Source organism: Diceros bicornis, chromosome 13 (genome assembly GCF_020826845.1).
Source record: "Diceros bicornis minor isolate mBicDic1 chromosome 13, mDicBic1.mat.cur, whole genome shotgun sequence".
Taxonomy (NCBI): domain Eukaryota; kingdom Metazoa; phylum Chordata; class Mammalia; order Perissodactyla; family Rhinocerotidae; genus Diceros; species Diceros bicornis.
The window spans coordinates 14,121,289-14,134,950 of NC_080752.1; the positions used below are offsets into that span (position 1 = coordinate 14,121,289).

Consider the following 13,662-nt stretch of genomic DNA (forward strand, 5'->3'; position numbering starts at 1 on the left):
CCCACCCCCATTGCCCCTGGTAACCACAATACAGTTTTCTCTGTCCATGTCTTGGTTTATATTCCACATATGAGTGAGATCATACAGTGTTTGTCTTTCTCTTTCTGGCTTATCTCACTTAATACCCTCCAGGCCCATCCATGTTGTTGCAAATGGGACAATTTTGTCTTTTTTTATGGCTGAGTAGTATCCCATTGTATATATATATACCACATCTTCTTGATCCAATCATCAGTCGAGGGACACTTAGGTTGCTCCCGCTTCTTGGCAATAGTGAATAACGCTGCAGTGAACACAGGGGTGCATAAGCCTCTTTGGATTGTTGATTTCAGGTTCGTTAGATAGATTCCCAGTAGTGGGATAGCTGGATCATAGGGTATTTCTATTTTTAATTCTTTGAGGAATCTCCATACCATTTTCCATAGAGGCTGCACCAGTTTGCATTCCCACCAGCTATGTATGAGGGTTCCTGTTTCTCCACATCCTCTCCAACATTTGTTGTTTTTTGTCTTGGTGATTATAGCCATTCTAACGGGCGTGAGGTGGTATCTTAGTGTTGTTTTGATTTGCATTTCCCTGATGATCTAATACGTAATTTTTAATGGTTGCGTGGCTTAGTATTTCCACTATATGTATGATTTTTGTATTTAGCCACTTCTCTGTTGTGCTGTGATGATCATCCTTATAAATTAATCTTTGGTAAATCTAATCAGTTAACCTGTGATTAAGGTATAAGGTTTTTAAATAATGAGAGGCAACATGACATCATTATCTTTTTTTTTTTTATAATTTTATTTATTTATTTTTTTCCCCCAAAGCCCCAGTAGATAGTTGTGTGTCATAGCTGCACATCCTTCTAGTTGCTGTATGTGGGATGCGGCCTCAGCATGGCTGGAGAAGCAGTATGGCGGTGCGCGCCCGGGATCCGAACCCTGGCCGCCAGCAGCGGAGCACACGCACTTAACCACTAAGCCACGGGGCCGGCCCCTCATTATCTTTAAAAGCATGGACTCTGGAGCCCAGCTGAGAGTTTGAATCTTTGCTACACCACTTGAGCAAGTTTATTTATCCTCTCTGTGCTTTGGTTTCTTCCTATATAAAATGTGGATAATAATAGTAGCTGTACTCTTACTGGTATTGTGAGCCTTAAATGAATTAGGATTTGTAATGCTCTTAGTACCAGGCATATAGACAAGTCCTAAATAAGTATTAAATTTAAAAAAAATTGAGGGCATAAATTTTTTTTTTTTTTTTTGGTGGGAAAGATTAGCCCTGAGCTAACTGCTGTTGCCAATCCTCCTCTTTTTGCTGAGGAACATTGGCCCTGGGCTAACATTTGTGCCCATCTTCCTCTACGTTATATATGGGACGCCTGCCACAGCTTGGCTTGATAAGCAGTGTGTAGGTCCACGCCTGGGATCCAAACTTGCAAACCCTGGCTGCCAAATTGGAGCAGGCAAACTTAACCACTATGCCACCGGGCCGGCCTGAGAGGGCATAAATTTTAAAGCAACTCTATCACATGTTGGTAAAAATGGGAGAACTTCCATCTAATATTGATGGGAATACAAATTGTTATAGCCACTTTGGAGGACTATTCTTCACCATGAGGTTAATAAAATATTGGAATCACCTTCCTTGAGAGAACTATTGCCATCTGTGAGCCCAAAGGGATATAAGAAGATAGATAATTTGATACCTTTCTTGTTTGGGGTTGATTTAGTATTAGGTGCTTAGAGGCAGCTGTAGGTAGAATTTAAGCTCCTTCCAGTTTTGATTCTTTCATTTTAATTCTCACTCCCTAAAGCTTCCCTCCTGCCTAAATAATTAGTGCATTGGCTCCCAAAGTTTGCTGCACATTGGAATTACCTGGGAATCTTTAACAGTTCAGATGCCTGGCTTCCACTTCCAGACATTCTGTTGTAATTGGTATGGGGTGTCACCGGGCACTGGGAGTTTTAAGCTTCCAGGCAATTCTAATGTGCAGCAAAGTTTGGGCACCACTTGTCTAGTGGGATTTTCAGGTGGACTGTGTTAGCTCAGAAGACTTCCTTCTTCCTTTGTACTATAGATGGAGACAGCTAGCGTTCCACTCATGGGGGGAACTGCAGAGAAAGTGAGGAGTTGGGGGAGGGAGTGGAGCAGAGACCCCTACAGCTGGGGACTTGACCAGTTCTTCATCAACATTAGGTGATATGACTATATGCCACAACTCATAAAAGCAAGTGAAATTAATTTTAATAATGTATTTTATTTAACCCAGTAGCTCCAAAATATTATCATTTCAACATGTACTCAATATAAAAATTCATTAGTGAGATTTCATACTCTTTTTTTTTTTTTTCTTTGCACGAGTCTTCAATATCTTGGGTATATTTTGCACTTTGAACTAGCCACATTTCAAGTGCTCAGTAACTACATGTGACTAGTGGCTACCAAACTGAACAGCACAGGTCTAGATTATCCTTTCTGAACTGAGTTATCTGACCATAGATACTTTTAAAGTAGATTGTGTAGGGGCCGGCCGGGTGGCGTAAGTGGTTGAGTGTGCACGTTCTGCTTTGGCGGCCCGGGGTTCACGGGTTCGGATCCCGGGTGCGCACCGACACACCGCTTGTCAAGCCATGCTGTGGCAACGTCCCATATAAAGTAGAGGAAGATGGGCATGGATGTTACCTCGGGGCCAATCTTCTTCAGCAAAAAAAGGATTGACATTGGATGTTAGCTCAGGGCTGATCTTCCTCACACATATACAAAAAAAAAGTAGATTGTATAATTAAGTTGTCCTGGTTCTCTCCCCAGAACATTTTTCTGCTTAATCTTTTTGTTTTCATCAGTATTCATTAATTTCTCATCAGACTTTAATTTTTAAACAGGTTTATGGATATATAATTTATATACCATAAAGTTCACTCATTTAAAGTGTACACTTTAATGGTTTTTAGTGTATTTACAAAGTTGTGCAGCCATCACCATAGTCTAATTTGGCACATTTTTATCACCCCAAAAAGAAAAGCCATACCTATTAAGCAGTCATTTGCTTACCTCTTTGCCTCAGTACCTTGCCCCCACACCTCTTCCAGTCCCTTGCAACCGCTGATCTCCTTTCTGTCTTTAGATTTGCATATTCTGGACATTTCTTATAAAATGTTCATCCAATATGTGTTTTTTTGTGACTGGCTTCTTGCATTTAGCATCGTGTTTTTGAGGTTCATCCATGTATCAGGACTTAATTCCTTTTTATTGCTGAATAATGTTCCATTGAATAGATATACCACATTTTGTTTATCCATTCATCAGTTGATGAATTTGAGGTTGTTTCCACTTTTTGACTATTCTGAATACTGCTGCTGTGAACCTTTGCCTATGTTTTCGTGTGGATGTATATTTTCATTCCTCTTAAATATATACCTAGGAGTGGAGTTATTGATCATATGGTAACTCTCTGTTTAACTTTTTTTTTTTTTTTGTGAGGAAGATCAGCCCTGAACTAATATCCGTGCTAATCCTCCTCTTTTTGCTGAGGAAGAGCAGCTCTGAGCTAACATCTATTGCCAATCCTCCTCCGTTTTTTTTTTTCCCCCCAAAGCCCCAGTAGATAGTTGTACGTCATAGTTGCACATCCTTCTAGTTGCTGTATGTGGGACGCGGCCTCAGCGTGGCCGGGCAAGCGGTGCATCGGTGCACGCCCGGGATCCGAACCCAGGCCACCAGTAGCGGAGCGCACGCACTTAACCGCTAAGCCACGGGGCTGGCCCCGTCTGTTTAACTTTTTGAGAAACTGCTAAACTGTTTTCCAAAGCACTCATACCATTTTACATTGCCACCCACAATATCTAAGGGTTCCATTTTCTCCACATCCTCACCAACTTTTGTGATTGTCTTTTTGATTATAGCCATTCTAGTGGTAACTCACTTTGGTTTTCATTTCCCTTAGGAATAATGACGTTGAGCATCTTTTCATGTGCTTATTAGCCATTCACATATCTTCTTTGGAGAAATGTCTATTCAAATTCTTTGCCCATTTTTTAATTGGGCTTTTTATCTTATTATTGAGTTGTAAGAGTGATTTTACGTATTCTGGATACAAGTCCTTATCAGATAACATGATTTGCAATTTTTTTTTCTTTTTGTTTATTGCTGTATCCCCAGCACCAAGAACTGTTCCTGACACATAGAAAATGTTCAGTGACCTTTTTTTTTTTTTTTTTTTTTTTGTGAGGAGATCAGCCCTGTGCCAACATCCACCAATCCTCCTCTTTTTTTTGCTGAGGAAGACGGCCCTGGGCTAACATTTGTGCCCATCTTCCTCCACTTTATATGGGACGCCGCCACAGCATGGCTTGCCAAGCAGTGTGTCGGTGCGCGCCCGGGATCCGAACCAGCGAACCCCGGGCCGCCGCAGTGGAGCGCGCGCACTTAACCGCTTGCGCCACCGGGCCGGCCCCTCAGTGACCTTTTTTTAAAAATTTATTTTATCAAGGTCATAATAGTTTATAATTGTGAAATTTCAGTTGTACATTATTGTCAGTCACCATATGTATGTGCCCATTTACCCCTTATACCCAACCTCCAGCCCCCTTCCCTTGCAATTTTTTTTTTCAAGTCTGTGGATTGTCTTTTCACTTGCTTGATAGTGTCCTTAGAAGTATGCATATTTTAAATTTTGATGAAGTCCAACTTACCAATCTTCCTTTGCTTATGCCGTTGGTGGCTTATTTGAGAAATCATTGAGTAATCCAAAATCGTTAAGGATTTATTCCTGTGTTTTCTTCTAAGAGTTTTATAGTTTTAGCTCTTGCATTTAATCCTGTGATCCACTTTGAGTTAAATCTTTGTGGTGTGAGATAGGAGTCCAAATTTATTTTTTTGCATGTCATCCCAGCCCCATTTGAATCTCACCAAACTTGAATCAGAAATTTTCTTTCATCACCTAGTGTGTTTATTTTTTGTTTCATATAATTAGTAAGTGTATAGGTACATAATTAAGAGAATTTTCACTGGACTACATTGCCTCATTAGAAAGATGTGGTTATATTTCATGTATTTTGTTAGTAGTCATGGTTTTAAAAATACTGGAGTCTAATTCTGGTCAAAAGTCTTCCCAAATTATGTGGTGTTGATGTTTTTGTTCACTATCATATTTCCAGATCTCAGTCATGCTGGTGTGTTCAAAAAAGAGAATAGCCATTGCATTAAGGAATGAGGGCTTTGTAACCAGAAAAACATATGGTATAATTTAAGTGAGAAGTAGCATTAGACCCTTTTCTTTGTTTCATTAACATAATTCCTATTGAATTCAGTCAAATCTCTGGTTCAGTAATACCTGAGATTTAGCTTTAGCTGACTCCGATAAAAGCAACTTGTGGTTTACTTAAAAAAATGTGTTAAAAAAAGAAAGGTGGAAGGAGAGAGGGAGAAAAATGAATCTAAGCCTTTTTAAGTAATAGAACAAAATCCCTAAAGTCCATGATGGGAATGGATTGATAGTAAGGCATTTAATAGTCTATGGGTTCATGTAGATTTAACTCTGCCTTAACAGACAAACTACAACAGTAACAGAAATAATAAACAGTAAACCCTAATTTAAAATATCCTGTAGATAGCGTGCATTATTAATTGAGAACATTTTGGGGAAAAAAGTTATCAGATATTTAAGTTTATTTTAAATTATACCAGAAGTAGAAATGGTGGTTTTCTTAGAAAATGTAATATACTGTATCAGTAATCTATTGCTGCATAACAGACCACTCCAAAACTGAGTGTCTTAAAATAGCAACAGTCATTTATTTTGCTCACAAATCTGCAGATTGGGTAGGCGTTATGATTTGTTTCTGTTTCATGCAGCGTCACCTATGGTGGCTTGATTGGGAGCCCAGAGGATCTACTTTCAAGATGGCTCACTCACATTCCTGGGAAGTTGGGCCGGGCGCCTAGGTTCTTCTCCATTTGGTCCCCTTCATGGCTATTTGGGCTCTCTCACAGTGTGGTGGTTGGGTTTCAAGAAAACAAGGTAGAAGTGTGTGGTATTTCCATGACCTAGTCTCAGAAGTCACATGTAGTCACTTCTGCTATACTTATTGGTAGAGGCAGTCACAAAGGCCCGCCTAGGTTCAAGGGTAGGGGACGTGAACTGTACCTCTTATTGGGGCCATTTTTGGAAAATTCAATCTACTACGTGTATATAATATTTCTTTCTAAGAAATCCTTTGGAAAAATCAATTTTATTTATTTATTTATTTATTTTTTGTGAGGAAGATTAGCCCTGAGCTAACATCCGTTGCCAATCCTCCTCTTTTTGCTGAGGAAGGTTGGCCCTAGGCTAACATCCGTGCCCATCTTCCTCTACTTTATGTGGGATGCTGCCACAGCATGGCTTGACAATTGGTGCATTGGTGCGCGCCTGGGATCCCAACCTGCGCACCCCGGGCCGCTGCAGCGGAGTACACGCTTTACCACTGTGCCACTGGGCTGGCCCCTGGAAAAATCAATTTTTAATGTTTAGAAATTAATAAAGGAAAGCTAAAAGTAAATTAAAATACATCTGAGCAAGAAACTTTCTTTTTAATATCTGTTTTATTCTGAATAATTTATTTTCAGCTGTTTCTATTAAGAATTATTGACTTTGGATATTCTAAATATGTAGTTAATTCAGTCGTGCAAGTAAATGGGAAAATTCCAACATGAATTATGTAGATATCAGAATGCAGTTATTCTCAGGGATATGCAAAGGATATGCACTGTGTCAGAGGTTCCCAAGAGTACCCCTGGGTTTGATGATTAGCTTGGAGGATTCGAATCACAGGATACAGTGTATAGTCCTACCCGTAGCTATGCTTTGTCACAGCAAAAGGATCCAAAGCAGATTCAGCAAAGGGAAAAGGCGCGTGGGGCAAAATCCAGAGGAGACTAGGCACAAGCTACCAAGAGTCCTCTCCCAGTGGACTCATACAGGATATGCTTAATTCCTCCAGCAACCAATTGTGGCAACATGTGTGAAATGTTGTTTACTGGGGAAACTCATTAGAGACTCAACACCCAAGGTTTTTACTGGAGGCTTGTAATGTAGGCACTCTCTACCTAGCACTTACTGAAATTCCAGACTTCTAGAAGGAAAGTGGGTGTTCAGTATAAACCATATTGTTTGCTTTAACAGTTTAGGCACAGTGAGCCACGCTTAAAGTTAGGGTAGTGGGAACTTGCCTGAAATACAGTTTCCCAGACACCAGCCAAAGGCCAGCTTTGTAGGCATGCTTTTCTAAGGATAGCTGTTTCATGCCTGGTATGTAAATTCTTTTCTGCAAATGTACTTTAAAAAAATTATCCCTAAATCTTCAAATTGCTCTTGGTTGACTCTTTAACATGTAGATTTCTGAGTAACCTCAGTAGTTAAAGAAAAAGTTATAGATAAATGAGATATAATTTGGCCCTTGTATTTAAAACCAAGACCAAATATTGGGATCTATTAAGACTTGAAAACTTCCTGATAGTATAGAGTTAAAACTGTAGACAGTTTTATTTAAAGTTAAATGTATTGTCTGCATAACACTAGTAGATTATGGTTATGGGAAGGAATATGTGTTGGTAACTTTTCACCACCGTCTTCCTCAAGTGCATCCTTGGAGAGGCAAGGCAAGATAACATATTAAGAGCATGAGTTCTGGAAGTAGACTACCCCTGTATTGGAACCCTGGCTCCCTACCCTCTGTCTGTCTCAATTTTCTCATCTATCCAGTGGGGATAATAATAGTACCTAACTGATAGTGTTGTTGGTGGAGTAAATGAATTAACATATATAAAATACCTGCTAGGTAGTAGGTGTTAGCCCCTATATCATCATTCCATGGATACAGTGATTATGTTTACTGAAACAAAATCAGACTATTTAGAAAAGTATTAGTATAGTTCTGGAGCCAGTAGCCAAAATATGGGAAATTGTGTCTAGCCTGAGTTTTTAAGAGTATATGACTGTCATACTGTTAAAGTGTACTAAGAGTTTGGGGGTTGTGAGGAGTTGGCATAATTTACTATAGACTCAAACCCAGAAATATTCAAGATCTTCCATCCTAAATTAGATGTCTGCTTCTAATTGTTGGTACCAACGTGACTGCACAGTTCAGTAGGATATTTCTACAATGAACTTCATTAAATGCCTTTGTAGAAGATTAATTGCCATGCTGTTAGTGTTGGTTGTCTTGTAGCCAGTGATGGAATTACATTCAGCTAGGAATGTATAAATGGAATTAACATCTTAGTGGAAGCAGAGAAATAGTTTTCTAACATTGTTACTTTCCTAGTAAAATAAGCTTTCTTAGTAGGGAAGAAAGCACACAAGGAGTTACTGAAATGAAAGAATGAAGTTAATATTTTTAACATTTCTCCTTAAGGACCAGTGTAATGCGGAGAAGCACGCAGATGGAATTATAGTAAGTTTAATCTAATCTTTTTGTTTCCCTTTACTTCTGCAGAGCATTATAACCAGTCATGTCAGGAGAAGCCTGAATTTCTACTCATTTTTCAACGCAAATTCCTCTTTTCACCTACTCACTGCTTTTTGTTGTTGACTCTTGCAATTTTCCTTGAGCTTCTAAAGTTGGCCATCTTTCAGCAATCATTTGGAGGGGAAATGTCAATCTTAAATTTTTCTAAGTGTTGGTTCAGATCGAATCACTTTGCATGTGTTAACTTGAAGGGTTAATCATGATATAAAAATGCAGCTTTTATGGCTAAATAAGGTGTAACTTAGGATGCTACATGTCTTGTCAAACTTCTTTTTTTCTCAGATGAAAGCAGATGGGGAGGGATACAATACTGAAACATATCTTAATCTGTTTAAATATGTTTGTAGGTTTCTATTATTTTCTTATCTTTTACTTTTAGATTTTGTGTATTAACTATCATTGCTACTGTGGTGTATTGTGCATTTTTGTTGGAACAAGTTGCAACATGAATTCTTTCACTTACAGCCATTTTCTTATTCTTTCCTCCTCCTTGGCTTTTTACTAATTCCCTTATATTCAACTTCTCCTCTAAAAGAAAAGAAAATTGTATTGTTAGTATTTCCTAGCTGGAAATAAAAGTTAGAGTTTGAAGTTTTGTATTTTGAGCTACCCTAGTTTGATGGTAACCGAGTGACTTCTGTTGAGACTGTATTTGTGAAGTAGGAGGCAGCCTCTTCCTTTTGTCTTCAGACTTTGCAAATGCCAGCTTGTCTGAGATCTGGAAACCCATTTGTAAATCTTCAAAACCATCTCATGATTATACTTGAAAGGATGAGCATGTTATCTTTATATTTGGTTTAAAATTTAAAAAAAGTTAAGTATCTATGTTGTTTGCATATTTCTTAAGAAAACAGAGATAAGAGAAACGTTTTTGAAATTTGAGTTAAACACATTGGAATTTTTATTTCTCTTCTCACAGTGTGAGTTCAAAGTTTGAGCCGTGGTGATGTAATACTATTATGTGATATAAATACAGTATAATGTAATATGTCTCTTCCTGAGATATCAATTAAGATTGTAAGCCTCATGGAAAAAGACTGAAGATGTTGTCTAGCATCTCATGGTCCCCAGAAACCCTAAGGAAAATCATATTGGCAGTTATTTTTATCTCTTTCCCTCAAGGCAAAATTAGTTACTTTTTATTATGTTAAAAAATGGGCGGAGTTTTATAAAGCATACCAAAAATGTTTGATCGTTTGCAATTAAAAAACATCTAGAGGGCCGGCCCCATGGCTTAGCCGTTAGGTGCGCGCACTCTGCTGCTGGCGGCCCGGGTTCGGATCCCAGGCACGCACCGACACACCGCTTGTCCAGCCATGCTGAGGCCATGTCCCACATACAGCAACTAGAAGGATGTGCAGCTATGACATACAACTATCTACTGGGGCTTTGGGGGAAAAAAATAAAAATAAATAAAATTTAAAAAAAATCTAGAAAGTGTATACTCATAGAAAATCTAAACTTGTAGAAAACAAACATTTGAATCATTTGATCAGAGACTATAGCATTTTTCCTTAAGAGTTTTTATTTTGAGAAAAGAAAGGAAGTATTTATGGTTTAAGCCTTAGACTGCTAGGACCCAGCCTTGCCATTCGCTAGCTGTGACCCTAGGCAAGTTACTTAACCTCTGAGTCTTACTTAACCTCTGAACCCTCATAATACTTCATAAATGGTAGCTATACATATATATGAATTTTATTAATGTCACAAAAGTCTAAAAGCATTTTCTTTGGTTGACAAGCCTAATAGAACACTTCATCTGGAAAACAAAAGGTTAAATTCAGTAATTTTTTTCTTATATCATAGGTGGGGATAAGGAGGGACTATATTCTCATTCCTATGGATCAAAGTGTTAATGGCAGGATTTTGCCCTTATAAAAAGCACTTGGAGTCCTTTGGAGAAAACCACTATGTAAAAATAAGGAATTTATTTTAAGAATAGCTCCAGGAATTGTTGAGACACTTAGTTATTATGGCCTGGTCTGGTATCTGAAAATAGAATCATAAAGTAATAACCAGAAAGCCCTTCCAGACCGTATAATCCAGATATTTCTTCATTTTACAGACTGGGAGGCCCACAGCAGATTGGAGACTTGCCAAGTCCTTGGTAGAGCAAAGATTCTAAGGAATTAAAATTCCAAGCTTCTGCTTCTGTGCTTTTCCCAATCCTTTAAAACCTTTCCCACTTCACTTTACTAGGTTTTGGATTATTAATGATTGTTTTCAGGGTTTCTTCTCTAAGTGTTCTTTATTTTCCAATCAGAATATTTATGATAGGACTGTTGTAGTGACAAGAATCAGAATTCTTGTGTTCAAATACCTTGATTTAAGAGATCTGATTTAATTTTAAAATATTTATGCAGAGAGTTTAATTTAGACTTAGAATGCTACAAAAACTTTACCATTATCTCAGATTCCATTGTTAGGCACTTTTAAATTTTTGTCAATACTTTTTGGGTTCATTCATCAGCAAAGTATTTCTCTTCTAATTCTGTTTCAGTACTTGTTATAAGCTCTACCTAATATATATTTGAAGTTTAGTTTTCCAGATCAGAGAAAGCTAAAGAACTTTTTATTTCTTGGGTTTTGTCTAGTGTAGTCTTGTAAACAGTGATTTAGACTTTATTCTGCCAGAGACCTTGGTTTAAAATCCCCTCTCCTCCAAACAAAAATGCATCATGGAGTCTTGTTTTGAATATGCCGTCATGCTGGCAGAGTAGTTTCTTGGCTTGAAATCACAGAAATCTAGCCTTTTTTTTTCCTCTAAGATTGTAACTACATGTTTGAGTATTTTTTTCCGTCTAAATCCTCAAAAAAAAAAGCCTTCTTCTCTACACCCCCTGAATAGAAGATACATCTCTTTGTCTTTAGTGACCCTAAAACTAGATTTGCCCATACTGTGCAATACACAATGATGGGAGGTGGCCGTAGTGTAGGATGGAAAGATAAGATCCTAATGGTGCAGGTACATTAGCTAATTGTGGGTGTAATGTTTATTGACACCAAAGCAAGAGAGAGCATTTCTCTGTCTTTGACAGAGAAACAGTATTTCTGGTGAATTAAGAATTTGAGAAGCACTGACTTGAATTGAGAGGTTATTTTTTTAGCTTCCTGAAATCTTCCTATACCATTTTACAACTGTTTTCCAAGTTTTTCCATTTAGCTTTACCTTTCTATATGACAGGGATTCATTCATTTTCCCTCCTTACTATACTGTTTTTAAAAAATAAGAAACTCTTAGACTGTTGTATAGAAAAGGTGTTTTATTTCCTCTTTGTATTTTGACCAGTGTATCTATATAGCTACCCTCAGGACTTTGCTGTCAGATATCTGGGCTTTTCATACATTTGGGAGGGTCAGCACCGGAAGGGCATTTAATTAAAAATAACTATACTGTGTTGTTGTTGTTGTTTTTTTTTAATCTCAGAGTACTATTAATCCTGTAGATGCAATATATCAACCTAGTCCCTTGGAACCTGTGATCAACACAATGCCTTCCCAGACTGCCTTACCTCCAGGTATAGTATTTGGAAAAATGTTTCACAGATTCATTGATAAGGAAAAACTTAATTTGTATGGCTGTTGTAGTAATATTGAAGGGCTCTTTCTTTTTTTTAGTAAGTAAAAGGAATCACAAAAAAAATAATAGAGCTAAAAATGAACTGGAAAAAGATGATAGTATTTCTGGTATTGGGACTTTCTAAGAACAAGGAAAGGGCTTTTGGTTTTCAAAGTGAGATGGAGGATAAACATGTACTAAGGCTTCGAATAGCTGGTGGGACAGAATCCTATGACCCAGGATTCATAGCTACCAAGGAAAACTTAATATACGTTGATCTGCCTGAAGGTAATCCAGGAATGTTCTATTTTGGGGTATATGTTATAGCTCTGAAGAGTACAAATGGTTTCTTCGTGGTGGACTTGAAGATAATGAGAAAGAGAAGAATGAAATTTGTGATGCCTACTGATTAGGTAGACGTGTATTTTTAAGTATAGAGTAATAAACAGTTTTTAAAAACTGGCAAAGAAGGGTTTAGGACCAACACCCAGATACACTGATTCCTTTTACTTTTTTGTTGCATGTTCTCAGTGATGACTTAGTTCAGTGTGAAATTGTACTGGAAAAAAGAAAATCCTTTTGTAAAATACTTACAAGTATGTTAAATCCTTTTGTGAGTTTTTACTGCTTAAGAGAATGAGCTTAATATCTCTTATGGGGCTAAAGAGGAAGATACTGTGCCCATTTCAGATTTTATGTAGTTTGATGCTTGGAAACACTTTATCACAAGAAGCGTTTGCTGTTTTTACAGGGCAGTTGTACTAAGGTATTGGCCTTCCATGACTGGTTTCTTGATATCCTGCCTAGTGTCTTAGTACTCGGTAGCATATCACTGAGTTGAACAAGGATAGGAGGTCAAAAAGAAGAAGTAGCATGGAACTTGACTTAATGGAGTATAGTTTGAAAAATTACTGATCTTGAGGATTTTGAATCCCAGACAACTGCAGTTAATAGAGTTGTGTTTGGACTGTTTCTTTAACTTATTTCATATGTTCACATCTCCTAGAACCTGCTCAGTTGTGTAAGTCGGAGCAGCGTCCATCTTCTCTACCAGTTGGACCTGTATTAGCTACCTTGGGACATCATCAGACTCCAACACCAAATAGTACAGGTACAGATTTGTGTATCTTCTTTACTTCTCATAACTCCCATTTACATTTAAGATTTGTGTTTGATTACTGATGAGAAAAAGGTTGAAGAAATGTCTTGTATGTTCTGTTGGTGATATCATAGTTTTACCATTACAGTTCCATACGTGAAGTGGTTAACTTTGTGACTGAACCAGAAGCTTTAGTGATAATTAAAATTTAAATAAAATAAAATATTGGAGGATTTTATTTGTTTGTCCTAAGATTTATTTTGAAGATCTATATTAACTTTTTTAAAAAATTTGCTCATGTTAGACTTGTATACCTTCTTATTGAAAAAGGATCAGACAGTGCAAAGTCATAGAGAACAAAAGCTGAAAGTCCTCTTTACTCTTCCCTCTGTTGTTTGCATACATGTATGTACATATATACCTATATCGTGTTTTTTTTTTTTTTTAAGATTTTTTATTTATTTATTTATTTATTTCCCCTCAAAGCCCCAGTAGGTAGTTGT

General features: G+C 37.5%; 1 protein-coding gene across 3 annotated transcripts in view; it reads left to right on the plus strand.

Annotated features, from left to right (window-relative positions):
- Positions 1-13,662, plus strand: part of OSBPL9 (oxysterol binding protein like 9) — a 176,015-nt gene that overhangs the window by 132,501 nt on the left and 29,852 nt on the right. The window contains exons 9-12 of one of the 3 annotated variants that reach the window (XM_058552391.1): positions 8,388-8,426; positions 10,567-10,608; positions 11,929-12,019; positions 13,067-13,171. In XM_058552391.1, the coding sequence (XP_058408374.1) occupies positions 8,388-8,426; positions 10,567-10,608; positions 11,929-12,019; positions 13,067-13,171 (277 nt within the window). The remainder of the gene's footprint in view (positions 1-8,387; positions 8,427-10,566; positions 10,609-11,928; positions 12,020-13,066; positions 13,172-13,662) is intronic. The other 2 variants (XM_058552392.1, XM_058552393.1) reach the window with 2 other exon arrangements.